Genomic DNA, 23,230 nt, shown 5'->3' on the forward strand with positions numbered 1-23,230 from the left:
TAATTTAAAAGCAATTTTTTCAATATGACAATGGCCGATGAAATAATACAGGTAGTGTACAACTGAATTATGGAGGGGATGAAGCAACTACTTTTCCATTCACATCATCAAAACAATACATATCTCAGGCCTAAATCTTTACTGGGGCTATGAACAAAAAAATGCTACAGGCTGTTAATTGGGTCACCCACCTTTGACTACATGTAGAAGCAACCAAAATTCTACATTCTAACACATATCTTCCACACAGGGAGTGTAAATTTCAAATGTAGTTACCTGAATGGGTGAATCTATTTTAAATCTGCACCCCCTGTGTGGGATATTAAGGTCATGGATTGAATGGATTTCAAATAGAATAGCCATATGGATAGGGGAGGATTAGGCCAAAAAAATAAAGGTTTGTCTCAAAGCTCACAAGTGGTTTGAAAACAAATGTGAAATGCATTTTTTTTTAAATTCCCGACTTGGTATTTTTATTGTATTTTTAGTAAAAAAAAAATCAGATTTTCGCCGAATTTTCAGGAAAAAATGTAAAAAAAAAAAATTTGAAATAAAACAAAATTCTGCATTTTTTTTTCAAATTGTGCGATTTTACAAATGCGCGCTCGAGCTTTGAGACAAACCTCTTTTTTTTGCCTTACGCTACTTTGGCCGGCTGGGTGTGGGGGATTAAAATAAATTATCAAGCGTTAGGCTTACCTTCTGCTCACCCTTCTGCATGATTTTGTCAATATCTTCATCTAAGATGGTACCTTCTTTGGAGGAGAAGATGATGTTGGCTCCGTGTCTGATCATATTCAGTGCTTCGTCTTTGTTCACCTTCACGCTGGAATCCACCAGGCGACCTGACACACAAAAAAAATATGATAATTATTGTGGGACAATCAAGGTGAACTGACAGAAGAACCTATTGTATAAAAGATTGATGAAGCCTTGTAAGTTGAAGGTTCATATATATGTGATACGATCAAGGGAAATGAGTCGGATGTCGCTAATATTGATTTTGATATATTGGCAAACAAAGTGTTAAAATTCTCTTGCTTTATATTATTTTAGCAATTGATAACTTGACGTAACTTTGCAAAGAGAAGTCCTATCAACATGGGATTTTCAATTTCTGAAAGCACTAAATGTCCTCTTTATAAACATAATTATGTAAAACTCATTTGCGACCAGGGTCAACATGTGACTCATTCCCCTTGATCATGTCACATAATATGTATGTGACCTGCTCCCACAAAATGAGCATTAAGTATCAAATGTATCAAAATGATTGTACCCATCAGCTTTGTCATCTAATGAAATGTCTGCTTTTTCCAAATTTAACATTAGATCCTTTTGAAATGACTACAATTCATAGTTTTATGACCTTTTATTACATAAATCTACAGATTAGGTGGATGTTATGCTGCATTCTGATGTGGCAGTCTTGGCTATGTTCACTGGATATTTATTTTGATATACCCTGTACATCAAAATGGGGGAGCGAGTTTGCGCAGCTGTAGTTCCCTCGCCTTGCACCACTGAGGTCCCGGGTTCAAGCCTCGGCCGTGCCCAAGACCTGTATATGCACTTGGTTTATCCCGATCCATGCTCGCTCTCGCAGGTTTTCTCCGGGATCTCCAGTTTCCTCCTGCTCTCAAAATCGGTGATTAGTTGTTTGGTTATCAAAAACTTCCTTCACCCAATGGAATTTGGGGAGCTGCAGAAAATGGGTGGATGTTACAATCTAAGTGCGGATAGGTTTGCGCCAGGTTCGGCTGCAACTGGCCTAGTTGATGCGATCTGATTGTGATGATTCACCAAGCAGCAAAATTACAGCGCTTTGAATCCTCTGGAAAAATGCGATATATAAATTCTGAAATTTTTTTTTTATTACCGGTATTTATTTATTTGTACAGTCCATTTCAATAGGAAACAAAAGACATTCAGGAGGAAATACTGATTTTTGAAGACCAAAGCAGGAAGGAGCCACCCTAACACGTTTGGTATGATTTTAAAGTGTATAAAATAAGGAATTCAAATCTGGAATAAGTTATTTTGTCAACTTTATGCTCATTTTTTGAGAGCAGGTCCGTCCAAGGTTCGCTATGCCAAACCTTTTTCCTTTTAATCAGCTGGTTTAAACATCAAAGATTACTTTTTTCTACAATGAATTCGGTCAATGTTATATCTACCTTGCTGAATAACAATGTTGTCCAATCTCAGCTTCATCTCGGCTCTTTCTATGATACGCTCTTCCACTGTGTTTTCTGTCACGAATCGGAATACATGCACCTGTTTTTTCTGACCGATACGATGAGCACGATCCTGGATAAAAATGACAAGTTTCTCACAATTACTCATTCCATAAAACAGACGAATAAAAGACTTAAAACTCATTGTATTTCAAAACATATCCTAAGTATTAAACTCATTAAGTGCCATTGAGACATTGATTTTAACATTGGATATTACACGCTATGTAAGTTGTTATGAAACACAGATTTGTTTTTACATAATGTCACATTCACATAGTCCAATGAAAAAAAACCCAGAAGTCGTAACCATTCTATTTGAAATCCATGCACCCACTATGGAAGATATCTTAATCTCCCACACAGGGAGTATGAATTTCAAATGAGATTGCCTGAATGGGAGCCTCCACTTGACTTGAAATATACACCCCCTGTGTGGGAGACAAGGTCATATATTCCATAGGAACAGGAATAACCCACTTCAAAGGCTTCAACTGTTTTGTCCTTGTTTTTAAAATATTTGACATGAAATTTTAAAATTGTTTCATTTGCAGTTTAAATGTTTCATTTGCATATTAAATCATATTTAGCCAAGGACAGGGAGATTGCGTGATGCGCAAAAAACGCGCATTTTGGGTATAATCGCACATTATAGGTCCGACCATGAATTTTGAGATTTTCCTAAAATAACCATTTTTCAAGTACTCATTTTCCAAAAACCTGAAGTTTTCACTCAAATCAAAGAATTCATAAGGATCTGCAAAACAATCCATGTTAAAAAAAGTATAGAAAATAGGCTGTCGCAAAAAAAATTGCAAGAAAAATAGAAGAAAAAATAGTAAACATTTTTTAAATATTGCAAATTCAAACTTTTGGGAGGGGGGGATTATGCATTTTGGAAAAAATTGCACATTTTCAAAAACTGGTGCGGGCATTTTGCCCTCAAAAATCGTGCATTTTCCCCTGTGCTTATATTTAGCAACTATACCAAATTCCTCAATTTTGCAAAGACTTGTAAGAACTTACCATAGCTTGCAGATCACACTGTGGGTTCCAGTCACTGTCATACAGAATAACAATATCAGCTGTAGCCAAGTTAATACCTAATCCACCTGCACGTGTACTCAACATGAAGACAAACTTCTTACTAGTAGGTAAGTTGAAGTCATTAATGCTTTCCTGTTATAATATCAAAATAAATGGAGGGAAAAAAGTTAAAAGAGGATGTTAGGTTAAGGGTAAAGGAGTCAAACCTGCATTTTGTACAGGACAGAGTGCCCATCTTTCTTTTGTTAGCGATTAGACCAGACTCCATCGTGAAATGTTGCAATGGGGGCCTTGTGGGGAATCGCCACACCTCCTCCACAGCGAGTCTGTTACCTTCCCAGCATAAGAATGCTGGTACCCATTTATACACCTGGGTAGAGAGGGGTAATCGAGATGAAGTGCCTTACTCAAGGGCACAACACGATGGCGTTGCCAGAGCTCGAACCTGCAACCTTCCTATTATGAGTTCCGCTCGGTCACCTTGCTCCCCGTTAGAAAAATTTTATTTCTTTCAAGAGTTCACAAGAATTGTATAATTATACATTATAAGAAAACAATTCAAAACTGTTTACCAGTTTGTCACACTCGTGACTTCTAACTTAAAGCCATCACTTGAAAAAAAAATGTGGAAATTTTTGTACAGGACAGAGTGCCCATCTTTCTTTTGTTAGCGATTAGACCAGACTCCATCGTGAAATGTTGCAATGGGGGCCTTGTGGGGAATCGCCACACCTCCTCCACAGCGAGTCTGTTACCTTCCCAGCATAAGAATGCTGGTACCCATTTATACACCTGGGTAGAGAGGGGTAATCGAGATGAAGTGCCTTACTCAAGGGCACAACACGATGGCGTTGCCAGAGCTCGAACCTGCAACCTTCCTATTATGAGTTCCGCTCGGTCACCTTGCTCCCCGTTAGAAAAATTTTATTTCTTTCAAGAGTTCACAAGAATTGTATAATTATACATTATAAGAAAACAATTCAAAACTGTTTACCAGTTTGTCACACTCGTGACTTCTAACTTAAAGCCATCACTTGAAAAAAAAAATGTGGAAATTAGAGTCTCATTGACCAGTTGTAGTCCTACTATGTAGGGCATATTGGGTGACCTAGGAAAAAACCGGACCCTAATAGTAAGACTATCCATGTGCTCAAGAAAAGGTGAAAATTACACCTACTCATGTTACTGTTTTACCATTTCCCTGGGAAACAGTGAATTCCAATGTGTGGTTTGTTTTTAGTAAAACAAACTATACTTACACAGGTTTTTTGGTTGTGAGAAAATGCTGTACTCTTTCATTCGCTCACAAAATCACTCGATATTTCTTCAGATATTTACGCATGGACTAAATCATTCACTCACTCATGCAAGCACTCAATCTGACGGATTGACTAACCTGTCTCTCTTCATGGGGTGTCTGTCCATCCAATCTGCAGTATTCATGTCCCCTCCATGAGCAGTAATCCTCCAATATGTCCAGCATACGGGTCATCTGACTGAAGATCAACACACGTGAATTCTGTGCTTTCAGTTTAGGTAGGAGTTTGTCTAGGACCACCATCTTGCCGCAATTCTCATACAGATGCTTGTCTGTGGTGTAAGGTGGACCAGGCTCGCACCGTCAAATAGATACGGATGGTTGGAGCACTTTCGCAGGTGCATGAGGATGTTCATCAGTCGCATCTTGTCAGTCTTGCCGGCTCCGTTCACTACATCGATATCCTTCATTAGAATCTTGGTGTACCTATTACGACGATCCTCAAAAAAAAAAATCGGTGAAAATTATACAGGGTGTTCCAATAACACTATAATAATTATCTTCTAATATGTTCCCAAAGAAAAGCTATTTAAAAATAAAAAAATGCCTGGTTCATGAGAAATTGCTCCTGGTTCTTAGTAAAAGTGAACCAGTTAAAAAAAAAAGTTTCCCCTGGTCCCCAGTCCCTTGGCCTTATGTCAACCATTGTTGGTACTATGTAAACCTTTAAATCTGTTTTATATGGTTTACATAAAGCAAGCATTAGGACTAGGTGAAGTTTTGCATTGTGGACCCAACTTTGGTTTAGGTTACAGTAGTGGTTTGTGTTGGGATCATGCAAGTGTAAAGGTCAAGGATATTTACAAGTAAGAGAAGATCACAAACTACATGTACATATATGGAAAACTTTTTATTAATTATGGTACTGTAATGGTCAAGCAAGTAATGGTCAAGCCGAGACTTCTTTGTCTAACTTGTTGTAGGGGTTCCACACTCCTTCCACATGACGAATGTTTTACATAACAAGCGCTATTCTGCAAGTACCCATTTTACACCTGGGTGAAAAGAGACAAGAGATAAAGGGCCTTGTCTATGTACGCAATATGATGACATTGCCGGGTGGGGTTCAAACCAACAACATTCTGATCAAGAGTTTGAGGCCTATTATCCCTACGACCCATTTTATTCTTGAAAGGGATGGGTACATCATTACTTAACATTTCAAATTAAATGCTAGCCATAAGCTTACCATTCTCTCTGCATTTTACTCAAGCCAACATAGACTTTGGTTTCTTTCTTTGGTAGAAGCGCTTTTTCCACATCAGCTTTCAGACGTCGCAGCAAGAAAGGACGTAGAACCTAGACAAAAAAAAGCAGATATAATGTATATAAATGCTTTTGAGTGGAAGTATCCAAGATTAACTTACTCATTCTACAAATTATTTCAATTTTCTAATCTTATTCTTTCAGCCAGTAAGGACATGAATGGCTTTGGACTTCTATTGACTTTGAAAGTCATTTTTTCCCAACAGCATGTGCCCGGAATTCAAAATCTATTTTGTAAATACTGACCGACCATGTCTTTCTACCAGGACTCTTATGATGTTACCATAAACATGTAAGTATTTTCGACCAGCCAAACATGTAATTATTTTTACTATTCCACAACAATGTTCAATTTATAATCTATAAAGGGCACAGTAGTCCCGTAGTGTGAATACAGAGTGGAAAGTTCCACTTTTCTAAAGTATAATTCCGTGAAATGGCGATATTAAGATTAATTGCCCAGTTAAGCTTACCAAATTTCCACCCAAAATATTGGCTATTTTAAATGCACATTCAGCAAAAGGCACAAGCAAACCCCATTTTTTACTGATATGTTCTTCAAACTGCCATTGAAATGATGGTCGCCATCTTGAATATTTACATAGTCTTTCTAAAACCTAAATTTAATGGACAGACTTGTACAATGAGGCATTCATAGAGTGACTCTTGTAATATTTGACTGTTTTCTTATGAACTATTTCACCATGTTGATATACTTTTTTCAGATCTTTTGAACTTGTTGTGTCAAGCGCCATTGAGCGTCAAAAGGCGGATACCGGCGCTATATTAAATCATCATTATTATTAAATCGTCATTATTATTTCCCTAGAATCTTCAAATTGCAGAAAATAACAAAATTGTCACTCTGTGTTATATTAACTTCACCCAACCTGATGGATCGTCTCACTGTTTTGAATATAATTCTAGCTTGGTATACCAGGGCACCTTGATAGGACAATGCCAATGCATTGAAGGTCAACCCAGGTTAAATAAGAATGAAATAGAATAAAATAAAATAAATATACATACCCCGTGTAACCTTGTGACCAGCGAATTATCTTCCAAGGCGTCATTTGTTGAGAACCATTCATCAAAATCTTCTGATGAATTGAACACATCGGGTAGGAGGAAGTTGAGCAGGGCCCAAAGTTCATGAAGGTTGTTTTGCAATGGGGTACCAGTCAGCAAGAGCCTGTTCATAGACTTGAACTCACGAACGATCTCGGACAACTGGAGATGGTTAAGAAATGACACAACAAATCATTTATTCATTAGTATACTATAACTGCATACAATTGATAGTTATTTACGGAAAATATTTTATAGGGTCAAGCATATGCCTAAAAAGTATTTTATTGTTCATAGATCCCCTCCAAAGGGGTATGGTTATTTGGCTAAAACATGCATAGGTACATGTAAGTAGCTTAATATATATTTCTCTACTGTATACCAACATTCATGCTTTAAAACAGTTTTAGAAGTGTGAAGAAACTGTTTAAAAACTTTTCAGGAAAATTAAAACTTGTTCTGTTATTTCCAAAATTAGTTTCCAAAACCTGTTCAACTTTCAATGCTTCTTGGTATTAAATTTCTGGACATGATTACAACATTAACCCTAACCGTACAAAACCACAGTTCACAAAACATAGGCACAAGCAGGTATCCCATGCGAACAGTCATATGGTCGCGGAAAGCTTGGCCGGGCAAGCTACACCCCCGTGGCAAGGTAGGCCTGTGCACGTGTCTGGCACCCGAGGGGTCGGTGGTTCAAAACCGCACCGACTCCTTCTTGCTTCTTTCCTTCCCCCTCGCCAAAAAGCAGCGAGGGCATTAGGGTTAATATAAATGGAAATTAATAATCATTCAGTTTTGCAGCAAGTTTATTTTATCTTTTTCTGTACTCGGATAATACTACAGCATTGTACAAAAAGAATCTTCTAAAATCGAATAGAAATTTGTGTGTGCGGATGTGTAATTTTGTTCTTCCAGTCCATAGGGGACTTTTCACACCAAACAGGGACTTCATAACAACATAATACTACAGCATTGTACAAAAAGGATCTTCTAAAATCAAATAGAAATTTGTGTGTGCGGATGTGTAATTTTGTTTTTCCTGTCCATAGGGGACTTTTCACACCAAACAGGGACTTCATAACAACAGAGGTCATCCCCAGTTGTTACCACTTTTCTTTATATCCTCCCATTCTAAATATGCCAAAAATTTAATTTTTACAACAGGGGTCCGATCTCAAGGACCAAAAGGCAGAGGTCCACAATAAAGTAAAAAAGTATTGTCACATATACGTTGTACATTCTCCCCACAAAGTCGAAAAAACCTGTAATGTTGCTTTGTATGAGTAAATCGCCCCACAACATACCTTTGATAAGTGCAGGGGTACTGTGGGTGTGTGTTATTGTGTGTACTGTGCAACAGATACATACCTTTGACTTTTCATTTTTGATTCTGTGGGCTTCATCTATGACCATGTAGCGCCAGTTGAATTTTTTGAAGACAGATTTCTCCCTGATGCACATCTCATACGATGTGATACAAGCGTCCCACTCTCCAGGCATCATAACATCTCGTATAAATGCAGCCTGCAAAGATTTGATGAAATTAAAATCACAAATTTCAAAACAAGGGAAATGGTTCAAAATTGGTAAAGCGCAAAATATTAATTGTGCGAAAATTGCAGTATTCAGGCTTCATAATTCACGACAGTAAAAGGCCCGGGGGTAAAAGGTAGCACATTTTTTACCAGAAAAGTTGAAAACTCATGACAACAATTAGCTTAAAAGATGTTTGTCCGAGATAGCTGGTTTTAAATGATTTTTACGTGTTTTAACTACTTGCCATCAAAGCAGGGTAAAAGTTGATAACTGCCAGCAAGAGCGCCATAATTAATTTCTCAAGGAGTGTCTGCCGGATGTGTTTGAGGACATATTTTAGGGGTGATCCGCCGATTATCAAGCAAAGTGATCGGCAGATTCAGATCTAGGGTGGATCGGTTCATCACTACCTACAAATATACAATCCTCCATACTATACTATTATGATATGATCACCTCGTTAGTCGTTATAGATGGGACTCACACAATCGTGGATTGATGTAGACCAGGTCTAGACACAGCACCAACGCACGGACTGCGCTTTGCGTTATGCGTGACTGACACACACTTTTGTGAAATAAGTGGACGCAAGTTGGGATTTTATTGACGTACACAGTAATAAAATCAAAATAATTCTTGCCTATTACGAGCTGATCAGTATAGTAATATTTCAGCAGGATGCTATTATATCCTTGTTCCGCTTGCCTCTCCTGGAAACCACGAAAACAACAACCAAACAACAGTAACTTGTTCGCAATACTCACTCTTGTATCTTGATCACCAATGAGACACACCCCTCTCAGTGTTGGACACCATCTCTTGAATTCTGCCATCCAGTTGGCCAATGTAGACTTGGGAACGATTACTAAATGTGGACCGGAGATGCCACGGAAATGTTTCATGTAACCGAGTAGCGAGATGGTCTGTAGTGTCTTGCCAAGACCCTGTGTACAGTGTGGTTTATGATGAGAGAAAAAATTTAGATTACATAATTTAGAAGGCGTAAAAGGTGGTGTATTCAGGAGTGAGTAACTGCTCCCCTTCAAGCAAGGTTTCACTCTTGAGATGAGCAGGAGCAATCGCTCTCCTTAATTTCCCAATTTCCTCAGGAGTATGACGTGTACCTCGCGTGCAAAATTTTAAAACTCAATGATGTCCAATTCAAATTGGGCTCCTGAGATCTCTTCTTGAGAAGGGGGATTCATTTTCTTTGGTAAGTGATTTTGAATATACGGGAGTACGGGTGCCATAATTTTCTTACACCAAAATAGAAGGGGTCATAATTGATTTTACACCAAAATGGGGGGGGGGGATTTGTCAATATCAATGTCTCAATTTCACTCAAATCTAAAAAGTGGGGGAGGGTGAAAACCAAATTGTTTTCTACTACAATAAGTAGCTACTATTAATAACTATAGTAATTACCAGACAAAAAATATTGGCTATTTCTATATCAAATGTCATGGAATATTTAAACGTTTGCACAATTTTTAACATATCATACTTTCACTTTGAAGGTGTGAACGCGTAAATATGTGTTATTTGTGCATTAAAGAAAACCCCGTTATTGATTTCTTCACACACCATTTCATGTACCAAAATTCCATTGATAACATGGTCAAAGAGTGATAACATCCAAAAGCCTGTTCTATATGCACACAGACCTTCAAGTAGGTCGGTCTTTTTTTCCTTTCCTTTTTTTGCAAATGACCTTCAAAATCACCAAAATCTGTAAATACTTTGCAAATATTCTGAAACACAATTTTTTCCAGAAATTTCGGTCGGTATTCATTTGTACTGGAAAAATTTGTTTCCCCAATTCACCCAGACTTCACCTACCATTTCATCTGCCAAAATTCCATTGATACCATGCTCATAGAGTGATATCATCCAATTTAATCCCCTTATCTGGTAGTCTCTCATTTCTCCGTTGTGAATGTAGTGAGGCGATTTCTCAAATTGTGTGATGACTGCGGTGGCCTTGCGAGACTCGTGCAGGAGTTCCTCGTCTTCCTCCTGTTCTGTCATACGATGACGATGGCTGCAAGAGATAATAATTAAATGTTTAAGTCCCACATTTGTTTCAAAAACAATTTTCCAGAAACAAAGAAAAATGAGAACAGAATGGAAACATAATCATGAAGTATCATTTGCCAAAGTCTTGGTTTCAAAATGCTCAAAAATCTATTAGAAAAGTATAAATTATTTTTTAATGATTTATTTATTTTTTGCCAAAAATTTTCAAATTTTTTGAGGTTACAAAAGGAAAAAAAATTAAAAAATAAAAACGCGGCCCAAGATTTTAGCGATTTTTTTCGGTCGGTCGGGAAAGGGCAAACAAACAATTTTTTTCTTGGCCTAATGTGAAATACTTCATCCAGGGGGACTTGCCCTTCCCGGTTCACCCTCCACCTCCCAGGTACATGTATGAGTATCAATGACTTTATCACAGGTTACCATGATTCAGGCATGAGAATGAACTATTCTAAAAAAAAAAAGAATTTTGTAAAAAAAAAAAAAAAACGGAAACGTGCGTGAAAATGGCTAAAAGACCTAAAACAGGCTCAAAACAAATAAAATTGCGTAAATTTGGACTAACAAAAAAAACAGAATTTAGGTTTTAACCTGAATATTCTCATGCTCTGATGGTTACACTTACTCTCCCACAGCTGACAATTTGGATTTTGCATCCTGCTTCATTTTTGGTCTTCCCGGTTTCATCTTCAGCGGGCTTGTTGGTGACTTCAGTGAGCTGGTGTTGCTCATGAAATGTGTGAAAATCTCCGTCTGCTGCAGCAAGAAATCAAATCTTGAAGAGCGATCATGTTCCTGGAGATCAAAATCAAATTAAAAAACAGTCAACATTAAAACTAGTAATATTTGTAATACTTTGTATTCAATCCATTTTCTAAAATTTCATTAAAATTGTGCACGGTGGAACCTGGGTGCCCTTTGACCTTCACACTTGGAAGTATTTTGGCCAACCTTGGTAATGATCTACAAAAAGATGTACCGTACATTGTATTACTCCCGAGTTCCGAGAGACAAAATTAGATTTTAAGTATTTTCCCAAATTTAAATCATTTGACATTAAGATGACCCTTGACCTCAACATCCTTTGTGTCACCATACATTGCTAAGTAGTCTATGGTTGCTGTGGGTCCACACTTTATGGGTGAAATTCAAAGGTGGGTCCACATTTGTTGGTGAAAACAAATGCACCCACACTACCCTCCCCATACACACAAGCCCCCAAACAGAAATTGTGACTGCATTTTCTCTTTCTAAATAAGTTCAGGCAACTGCAGATGCCCCTTGTCTATAATAATAATATTTAGAGGGGCTATTTTAGACAATATGGCAGGCAGAAAACGCTCCCTTCACCAGGTCACTTGTGCCTGACTGAAATTTCGTCAGCGTTATCTCCTACATGTAGATTTCAGCAGTTAATGCCTAGATATGCTTGACATAAAAAAAAAGGAACTTCAAACTCAATTACTCTGGGAAGATTTATCTCTCCCAGCTCCAGGGCTCAATGAATAGGCAATGGGGTCCCCATAGATAGCTGGTCTGGGCATAAGGCACTGGCTCAGCTTCATACTTACCACCTTGGCATCATATTGTGTATCCTGACCTTTTGGTGGAGTCTTTAACTTGATTGTCTGCAAGATAAAATAGGACCATGATGCAATATTTCATTTAATAATCATTTTGTTAATATTTTACATTTTTACCATACACGCTTACTGAAATTTACATCGATGAAACAATAATAAAAAACATACCGTATATAAGGTAATAATGAAAATATGACAATCCTCCGTTAAGGGGGTCTAATTTATTTGGCATATTTTAGAGTTATTAGTGTTTAGGGTTAGGCAAGGGCTTATCCAGCCAAGCTGTTTAGTTTAGGACATTTAGAATGCAAGCTTTTTTCTTCTGGGTAAGAATTATTTTCTTACATGCAACAGGTTTTTTTTTTGCAGGTTAGAAATTTGATAAATAGGTCATCATATGTGACACGATCAAGGGAAATGAGTCGGATGTCGCTAATATTGATTTCATGATATTGGCAAAGAAAGTGTTAAAATTCTTGTTTTATATTGTTTTTTGCGATTGATAAATTGACGTAACTTTGTAAAGAAAAGTCGTATGAACATGTGGTTTTCAGTTTCTGAAAGCTCTAAATGTTCTCTTTAGAAACATGTAAAACTCATTTTCGACCAGGGCCGACATGCGGCTCATTCCCAGTGTTCGAAATAAGCACTTATCCTCTTGTCCAAAAATCACTGGGGACAACCAAATTGAGCTATATGTACTTATCCCCTGGACAACCACTATATTTTACCTCCAAAAATATGACACATTTTGGGGACAACCAAAATGCTTTGAGGACAAGCAAAATTTATGCTGACATAGTTGTCCTCAGGACAACCTCCATATTTTCCCTATTTCAAACACTGCTCATTCCCCTTGATCATGTCACAATCACATACATGTATACAAAATGCATGCATGGACCTATTTGGTCATGCGTTTTAACCCCGCCGACTCTTGTCACACACTGATTTTTGAAATTCGCGACACTCTTTCACCTTCAAATGCCCATATTTTTCAAACCATACCCCCAGCATGTTAAAAGTATACATTTTCTGAAAGGAAATTGAACAAGGAATCCAACAAGAGACTCAGAAACACTGTCAGATGTAAGGTTCAAATGCTACATTTATGTGAATGAGACAAAACATCAACTGACAGTGGTACAGTACAGGGCTATAATGTCACTAACATTTCTGTGTTACCCCTGCATCTTATTTTATGTCATTTTCTAATAGATCAGAGTAAGGGCTTTCCTGCAATATATAAATGTATGGGGGTGATCACTTTGGTAAAATGATACAACCCTTCAAAAAGTGACCAAAATAGAATTGATTTTTCTTATTGTCTTGGAGGACATTGGCCTATCATATACCCTAAAGCAGCTAACTATTTTAACTTTGTACAAAATAAAAGTGTGGATAATAATGTCAGCTTTCTTTTGATACCAAATTTATTGATAAACACTCATTTTTAAGGAAAATAGCAACATATTTGCACACCAACTACGAGGCTCCCAAAATGAAAACTTGGCTTACAGTTTTGTGCAGAGTGCCCGCTACCTCCACCACCCCTGCCTTGGCCAATTGGATTGAGTCCCATTCTATAGATGTTCAAGATATTTTACTAACACCTTTCCACAATTAATAAGTGTTTTAGCTGTCATTTGATACTAAATTTACTATCAAATCTATTATTATTCCAATGATACATTAAAAAAACTAATGACCACAGTGAAAAATGTGATGCCACTCACCCATTTTAGATGTCAAGTTCAAAGCACATGCCCCTATCATTAGCTCAAGGCAGTTTATTGTTTCAACTATTTTACAGAATAAAAGTTCAGATAACAATGTCAGCTTTCTTTTGATACCACATTTATTGAAGAAAGTTTCAACATTTTTGCACTGCGAGGCACCAAAATGAAATTTCCCCATTGAGTTTGTACATAGTGAGCCGCTGCCTCATGAGCCGCTGCCTCCAACACCCCTGACTTGGGTCATTGGATTGAATGACATTCTGCTTCTGTTCAAGATACCTTCATGTAACTTTCCATAGTTCATCATTAATATATTAGCTTTCATTTGGTACCAAATTTATTGCCATAGCTTCTTTACTCTCAAAGATATGCTCAAAAAACAAAACGATCATGGCGGAAAGTGTGACACCACCACCCTTTTTGGGTGTTCAGTTCAAAACGCATGGCCATTTATCAAATTTCTAACCTGCAAGAAAAAAGCTGTTGCATGCAAGAAAAAAATTCTTACCCAGAAGAAAAAAGCTTGTGCACTTAAATGTATTTTTTTATTTGTATTTTCAGAATTTTCGCATTTTTAATTTCCAAAATTATAAATCCATCCTATAATTAGCCATAAAAATTGCCATTTTGATGAGATGCGGCTAAATAAAATTGAAACTTTATTAATATATTACGGTACCGGTAATAATGCATTTTTACTAAACATGCTAAGGCACTTGAAACTTGATTCTGAGTTTAGCGTCCACCGCCCGCGTTTATGAAGTTTGTGCCGCGATTGAGATGTAAAATCTGAAAATAATTCATTATTTTGCAAATTTTTAAACCCCTTTTTTTGTATTTGAACCCTTCAAAAACTATAGAAAGCCTTGAGAAATATTAGATGAATCCATCCATCTAAATATTTTAGCATTAAAAATATACAGGTTTTTGACCCTTGCTCTATCCAATTATTTCAATTATACCTTTGGGATACCAGGGCAAACTAGAAGAGAAATCAACCTAGCCAAAATGTTTTTACCAGATGTACATTGTTGATGTTGTAAATATAACTAGGAAAGTTTTGACAAATTGGTGCCAAAAATTTATTTAATGTTCTGCATGATTGATTGTTATTTTTGTATAAATGAGTCAATCCCCCCCATTTCCCCTATCCTCAAATGTATACGGAGAGGTACTTACAAATTGTATACTTCGGAATACATTTAGTTTGTTTTAAAACTTGAAAACAAAAAGCAAGCTAATTATCGGTACATACTTTTATAAATGTTTATGTGTTTGTGACATTATATTGCGACTGGCGATACCCAATTAGAATGAACAAAAGCGCATAAGCATTGGTAAAAGGCCGCTGATAATGAAACCTTGAAAATAATGAATAATGAAATAGTTGCCTCATTAGGCTAATGAAAGTTGATCCCCAGTTTCCCGTTACATAGTTTTTCATGACTGGGTAGGTGACTGTTTCATTATTCATTATTCATTATTTTCAAACTTTCATTATCGGTGCAAAGTTAATTACGGAATGCTATGTTTTGAGGCCCAAATAAAATAATAAAAAGTATAGTTAGTAATGACCATGCTTCACTTCAAAACAAATTTTAATTAAGCACATCTTCTTCGAATCTTCAAATTAACCTATAGGTTGTGCAACATATGAAAGCACCAGAAGTCCATGATAGTCTTTGGAGAACCACTTTTCCATATAAATACACTGTGTCTGTGTGTTCTATTGCACACTACTTTTTACAAACCAAACTTACTCTCCACTAGCACATCTTTGGAAGCAATATTTATACGGAAATTAGTTTGTCTACTTGCACAAACTGGAGGTTGCTGGTAAAAATCATCACGTGTTAATAATAAAACAACCATGCAAGAAATTGACAAATAAATCATTTTATTTATAAGTTTATTTTATTAAATACATAAATATTTGTAAGAAAAGCAGAATAAATTTGACTTCAAATTGTGTTTATTTTATTTATTTTGATGTTGTCTATATATAGCGCGCTACATAGTGCACGGTAGAAATGCTTTCATATTTGTTCATACGCTGGTTCCCGCGAACTTGGCTGCCTCTCTTTGTGTTCGGTCTATCCATTTAGTGGTAGGAGAAACTTAGATGCAGGGAATTCCTAGTCTCCAGTAAATGCGCCCTACGATATCGCCATTTTACCACGTAGTTTAACCCAGCGTTTGCAAAGACTATTCGGGCTGGTCAGGGTCGGCGTAAAAGTGCTTAAAATACGTGTCGGACGTGAAAGATGACATTAAAACTATCCTTTTTTCTTTATAACTTGAAAAATGTGAAATAATGAAATAATGGAAAATAATGAAATATTTGATCGGCATTTTTTTCTGACCGGAGTCGGGTAACGGGAAACTGGGAGTCAACTTTCATTAGCCTTAGGCCAAGGAAAGTCGATTTTGAGTTTCCCGTCACCCGCCCTCACTTCATTTTCTGACCCTCACTTGAATTCATTATTGTGATTTGCCAAAAATACCGACAAATACTGGTTATATTTGCAAAAAAAATTATGAATATCTCATATTTTTTGTGGAAAAATCAAAATCAAAACATGCATTTTGCTGTCAACCTTGCAGACTCTTTTTGATATACTTTAGAATCTCATTTGGGCTAAACATCCATCTTCAAGTGAGTGAGCGGCAAATAACACATTTTACATGCGTGTTGGTCATGTCATATAATGAAAGGCAGAAAATAATGAATAATGAAAAAGTTACCTCACTTGTTTTCAGAAATTAAGGTTACACAAAGAGACGTATAAAAAACGTATAAAAGACGTATAAAGTTGTTCTCTAAAACAGAGTTTTCTCAGTAATCAGATATCGTAGCGAGTGAAATGTTGGTGCATTGGATGTAGCTTAACATTTTTGTGTGTGTTATATACAAATTATTAGAATAAATTTGAAAATCCTTCGTTTAAAGCATTTTTAACCACCATGTTCACAAGATCAAAAACACGTTCCATGAGGTTTTTTTTTCAAATGTGCGCTCGTATAAATCCACACGAAATGCGATTGTTTTCTTCTTTTTTTTCGTATTGTATTACAAATCGATCAAAGAAATAATGTTGCCATGGGGAAGAACCAAATGCAGTACCGATTAAATTTTAAAAGCCCGTTTTGGAGGAAAATTTTGGAGAATTTGCTTGAGAAAAAGCTGGTTTGTGAAATTATCGATATCTTGATTACTGAGACGTTAATTTCGACATCTGAATACCTACATTATTTCTCAACATTCTGCCAATTGCTATTCCATTTGATTTTCACTCCAAATTGAAGCTAGTTTTGCAAAAAACGAGGTTTTCCTCCATCAGTTCGTTCAAAATTTCAGCGCCGACATGCGTGTTTATTCTAAGAGCCATAATGCGGACGCGATTGTAATCATTGTAATTGCATCCAATTATAGAAATATCATCCGCTTTGAGAACAGTCAATTGCGTGAGGTGATATATGGCCGAGTGGATAGAGTTCCGGACTGGGAATCTAATATGAATTTTTTTCGTGGGTTCGAGTCTCCGTGTGGCTGAATTTTCTTTTTTTTCTCTTTTCTCATTTTTACTTCCTTTCTTTCCTCTTTTCTTTCTTTTTCGTTCATTTTCTTTCTCTCTCTTTCTTTCTCTTTTCACTATTTCTTTATTCTTTCTTGCTCCTTTCTTTTTAGTTTTATTTGATTGATTCGCTGAGTGCAGTGAATCGTGATGGATTGTTTTTCACTTTATATAATTCATAGTTGATTTTAATCCCAAATTCGATTTACAAATAATTGCTTTTTGATATTGTTGTTGTTGCCTACCCTTAGGCCTACATTGTAATCAGGGTAATAGCAGCATTGATTTCATCAAAGATATCAAGGCTATAAATTCAAAATCAACACATTTTCCAGGGCGTAGCTTGAGGAAGTGCCCCCAATCAATTTTAAAATTTATAAAATCCTTGTGAAAATTGCCGAAAACGGCTTGTGCCACCCCGGCATCCGAGCTCCGGGCACGAGCTAAGCCAAGTTTCATAGCCTTTTCATGTCTTGACCGTGGATCGATATTCTATTGTAAGTAGGCCTGCGTCCCATTACGCTTGTTCAGTTTCTGCATGGCTGTTTCTGTTATGAACTTACGCCCCTCTGAAATCAAGCGCATGAAAAACTCTCGGCTAACCTTAAGTGATGGAAAACTCAAAATTGAAGTTAGGGGCCTTATCATGAGCTGAAAAAAATGGGACGCTAAACTCAAATTGGAGATAAACACGATGAGGCTACTGTACATTTTCAATGAGGTGAACTTTGACGTTTGCATAAAAACGTTTCGTACTGGAATTTCGCTGACTGTTTGGTCTTCATTCCTTCACAATATTTGTATTTCACAGGAAATGTTACATATGTAGGAATGAATAAAATGCTTTTGAAGGAAGTGCAAAGACAAAGTTCACCACCATTGCAAATGCACTGTAGCCTCCTTCCCCCTTGTGTTTATGAACTTTATCTCTCGTTAAAGAACTGTGTGACGATGTCCGACTGAGCATGCGCAGTTGCAATTTTCCGAAACTGCGAAAGGGCTTATTGTCATTGTGGGCGAGTGATTTTAATCACTTGTATTACACCAAATGTAGGCGGCGAGTGATAAAATTAAAAGCTCACTCAGACACAGCTTCATGAATTTTAGGCGAGTGATCACTTAGGCATATTCGGTATACCGAATTTCGCGGTTTATATCGGTTTGAAATCAATACCGAAACCGATACCGACCGTTTTTTCAAAAACCGAAAAACCGAAAAAAAAAAAAAAAAAAAAAATTTTTTTTTTTTTTTTTTTTAAATTTTTTTAAATGTTTTTCCTAACCTTATAACCCTCTAACCCACCCCAACCTTACGACTACCCCTTCTGCCAAACCTTACTATAACAATACAAACCCATCCAAGCCCAACTAACCTAACACCCTTGCCCGAATCGGGAATTAGGGATGAAATTTATTTCACCTAAAAATCGGACCTATATATTTTTTTTCAAATTTTATTTTGTTTAAATGTTTTTCCTTACCTTATAACCCTCTAACCCACCCCAACCTTACGACTACCCCTTCTACTAAACCTTACTATAACTATACAAACCCACCCAAGCCCAACTAACCTTTAACCTAACCCAAAACCCTTGCCCCCCCTTATTAGGGGAGAAATTGATTTCACCTTGAAAATCGGACAGGTATTTAATTTTTTATGTTTTAAATGCATGAATGTGTTAATAACGTTTTAATTACTTTATTTTGCCTCATTTCATCGATTTGCTATTTTTATTGCTAAATTATAAAAGAGAAACCTTTAAAAGAATTTTTGAAATTTCAAAAAAAAAAAATCTAAAATTCTGAAAATACAAAAAAAATACATTCAAGTGCACAAGTTGTTTTCTTCTGGGTAAGAATTTTTATCTTACATGCACCAGTTTCTTTTCTTGCAGGTTAGAAATTTGATAAATAGGTCATCATATACAGATTTCATGCATTGGCCTATTTATTAATTTTTTTTTTTTCAAGAAAGAAACTGGTGCATGTAAGATAAAAATTTTACCTAGAAGAAACAACTTGTGCACTCTAATGTATTTTCTTTGTATTTTCAGAATTTTAGATTTTTTTTGAAATTTCCAAAATTATGTGAAATGTTTCTCCTTTTATAATTAGCCATAAAAATAGCCATTTTGATGAGATGAGGCTAAGCAAGGTAATTGAAATATTAGTGACATATATTTATGCATTTAATAACACTAAACATGTCTAGGTCCGATTTTGGGTGAAATCAATTACCTCTAATTCCCTCTTTGGTGTTGGGGCTAGGGTGTTAGGTTAGTTGGGCTTGGGTGAGTTTGCATAGTTATAGTAAGGCCTGGGAAAAAGGGTTATAGTTTAAGGTCAGAAAAACATTAAAACAAAGTAACATTTGAAATTTGAAAAAGAATATTTTTATATGTTTATAGGCCCGATTTTTAGGGTGAAATTTAAATTCCCCAATTCCCCTTTGGGGTTGTGACATGGGTGTTAGGTGAGTTGGGCTTGGGTGGGTTTGTATATTATGTAGTACGGTTTGGGGGAGGGTTAAGAGTTTGTTTATGGGTAGGAAAAACATTAAAAAACTTGTGAAAAAAAAAAAAAAAAAAAAAAAAAAAATCGATTTTTTTTTTTTTTTTTTTTTTTTCAAAAACCGATTTTTCGGTTTATATCGGTTTTACACAGACGGTTTATCGGTTTTCGGTTTTTACAATACCGATTATGCCTATGATCACTCTCTCCGCATGCTCAGTCAGTTTCACTTGCCATGCTCGCCTCAAAAGACAAGCAGCACAAGCATGACAAGGGAGGCCTGCCCTGGCTGAGCTCACCAAAATTTCTTCCCCCAAATTTCATCCTCGCCCCAGGGCTCATAACTATTGCACAGCCCCTAACAATAGCAACATAATGACCAAGTCCAAGACAGTTAGCATGTTAGACAGTGCAGAGTGCATGCAGTCGACAGTCTGCAGTGAACAAAGCATGCCAAGCAGTGGAACCACATACGGACGGAATAGCCGGTGGCCCGCGATGCTGCAAGCTCAGTTTAGGATCGTTCATAAAATCATATTTTCACTAGATTTGAGAGAAAATAAATGTTCAATAATACAAACCCCCTGTGGTGGACCAGCAGGCCCCGGTCTTGAATCCTCCGAGTCAGACATGGCTATATTTGAGCAACTTTTATTCCCCCACAAAAGCGCTCATTCAGTCAATACGGTAATTTTCGCGTAATTTCGCGGGGTCAAGAGCCTATATCTCAGCCTCGATCACAAAATTATTATATTTATGTCGATTCCTAGCCCACGGTTTTGAATTTTTGTGTGCATTATTATCTTTTAATTAATCAAAAACAGATCGTATAATCCATTAAATATTTTAATCCATGATATTAAATTAATTATAGAAATTTAGGTGGAAAAAATAATCATATACATGTATTTCACTATAATAAATAGCCTAAGTTCTTTAACCCTCTATAATGGTAAGTCCATCAATGAACTACACTATACGCACATGACGATACACAGTGCGATCGGGGGGCGGGCACTAACTTTAGTATTTTGAAAAAAAAGGTTCAGTAATATTTTTTTAAAGGTCATCGGGTAGGAAATTTTGAAAAAATTTCGATAAATTCTTTTTCTTGTTCCAAATTTCCAATACAAAATGGCTGAAACTAGGAAACCACATTCGCCTTAGGTGTGGTGCAATAATTATGTGTAGCCTACCCACGGGGTGGTGAATTCTATGGTCTGCCAAAAATCGCTTGCCCCCCCTTTGGCCGTGCCAAAAATCTTTGCCCCCCCTTTCGACGTGCCAAAAACCTTTGCCCCCCCCTTTTGATGTGCCAAAAAGTTTGCCCCCCCCCCTTACACATGCAAGATACGGGGGAACCCGAAAACCTTAAATTGTCTTATCATATGATATAATGCGAGCGCAGCTCAGCGAGCAGGAAATTTTGAATATTTGAACGTGTTCCTAACGTTTTCCTACGCCTTTTAGGGCGAAATATAAAATGGTACCCAAAATATCTGTGCCAAAAATTGCTTGCCCCCCTTTCGACCTGCCAAAAATCGCTTGACCCCCCTTTTGACCTGCCAAAATGCTTGCCCCCCCTTTTGGCCTGCCAAAAAATCTTTGCCCCCCTATAATTCACCAGACCGTGGGTACACATAATTATTGCACCACCCCTTAGGCCTAACATTGAATTGCGTTATGATACCTGTTGTGAATGTACCGTATAGGCCTGACCTAAAGTTGAAGACCTCATATTGCCATATGCCTCCCCGCGCGCCATCCCCAATCATAAATTTGCCATCGTATTTGTATTTTATCGCAAATTTCAAAAAATCAAAATTATTTGAAAGCAGAATGCAATTATGTCTGATGTAGACAAAAGGTACAATCTTTAAATGGCAGGTCTATTGCAAAAACAAATATCTCTATTTCGAAGATGACACTCGTTGCAATTTTTTTATGCGTATTTCTCCTGAAAAAAGAGAAATTGTGTGGGTAAAGTTCGGGCTCGTACGTGTTCTTCCCTGTTTGAAGCGAAATTAGTTTTCAAGGCCAGCGGCTCATGACGTTAAAGTATGAGCGGGGAGTGTTAGTAGGGACAGGTTCGCCCACCCCTTGTTTCTCAGCTACGGCTATCGAGGAATTTGGTGATGGCAAAAAGTTAGGTGACATAATCACATATGTCATTATAAACTTCTCATATTAGCTACGCGACATAATATAGGGACATGTTCATCGAACTGCAGCCAAAACAAAAAAATTAGATCAAAACGTAGGCCTAATGGTTTTATTGAAATCTGTATTGGGACTAGACCTATATGGAATTTGTCAAAGATTAAATGCAGATATAAACTCCTGATTGGATTTGTATTTTGCCCCGGTATTTTGCATACCCTGAAGAAAATACAAAAAAGTGCACAAGGGGCACGTTCGCCCTTTTGATGATGGGGCATGTTCGTCCTATATCTTCCCCGAGCGGACTGACTGGAGGGCGGACCTGCCCCATCAGCGTATTATGCAAAATATTTATACCAATAAACAAGGTAAAACTACTGAAAAGCATGTTTTTGAAAGTTACGTGGTATCAGTATTAGGCCTACTCATACCAGGGCCCTGACACTCAGTTCAGAAGTGTGTTACTGCGTGGAAGCGGCCATTGACCCTGTAATCGCGTATCCTGGAACTACCGGCCGCGTAGGCGCACTTGTTTGCGCCCTATACGCGTTACTATCGCGTTGGACGCTTGTGCTGGCGACGCGTTCATTAGCACCCCAGCACCCATACGTGTGTCAATTTGTGGTTCGCGGGATCTTCTTTTCAGGCTCTGTAGCGTGCAAATTTAGCTGGTGCGATTTTACAGTCTACCGTGTGCTCATACCACCGTTTATGTCCTAATTTCCCCGAAGTTGTAAACATGATACGTTTAAAATGAGCGTTTATTGCGTTTCGACAGTATTTTTGTGGGACATGAGAGCACCTCAGACCTATCGAATTGCATTCTGAATACGAAGCATGTCTTTCTGATATCAAATAATTTTCATTTTTGAAAATCACAATATAATACAAATTTTATGACAAATTATAAAATTTGATATTTTTGATATATAACAGTCCTCGAAGTAAATTATATAAATCTAATGATATATTCTTAAAGTGTATGTAGTAGGGAGGAAAAGCCGACGGTCAATTGAAAATTTTGACCTTTCATATTGAAGATATGGATTTTTTTCCCAAAAAGACCTAATTTTTTTTTTTTTTTTTTGAAAAAAATCCATATCTTCAATACGAAAGGTCAAAATTTTCAATTGATCGTCGGCTTTTCATC

At 36.9% G+C, this 23,230-nt stretch overlaps 1 protein-coding gene across 1 annotated transcript in view; it reads right to left on the bottom strand.

Moving 5' to 3' along the window:
• Positions 1 to 20,654, bottom strand: part of LOC140144569 (SWI/SNF-related matrix-associated actin-dependent regulator of chromatin subfamily A member 5-like) — a 32,909-nt gene extending 12,255 nt beyond the window's left edge. Inside the window, 13 exon segments of the mRNA XM_072166388.1 lie at positions 700 to 845; positions 2,178 to 2,310; positions 3,264 to 3,416; positions 4,681 to 4,901; positions 4,904 to 5,028; positions 5,792 to 5,901; positions 6,898 to 7,098; positions 8,311 to 8,466; positions 9,243 to 9,422; positions 10,318 to 10,519; positions 11,138 to 11,307; positions 12,084 to 12,140; positions 20,502 to 20,654. Coding sequence (XP_072022489.1) covers positions 700 to 845; positions 2,178 to 2,310; positions 3,264 to 3,416; positions 4,681 to 4,901; positions 4,904 to 5,028; positions 5,792 to 5,901; positions 6,898 to 7,098; positions 8,311 to 8,466; positions 9,243 to 9,422; positions 10,318 to 10,519; positions 11,138 to 11,307; positions 12,084 to 12,140; positions 20,502 to 20,552 — 1,905 coding nt within the window. The 5' untranslated portion in view covers positions 20,553 to 20,654.
• Positions 20,655 to 23,230: the final 2,576 nt, after the last annotated feature.

This window comes from Amphiura filiformis, unplaced genomic scaffold (genome assembly GCF_039555335.1).
Source record: "Amphiura filiformis unplaced genomic scaffold, Afil_fr2py scaffold_64, whole genome shotgun sequence".
NCBI lineage: Eukaryota > Metazoa > Echinodermata > Ophiuroidea > Amphilepidida > Amphiuridae > Amphiura > Amphiura filiformis.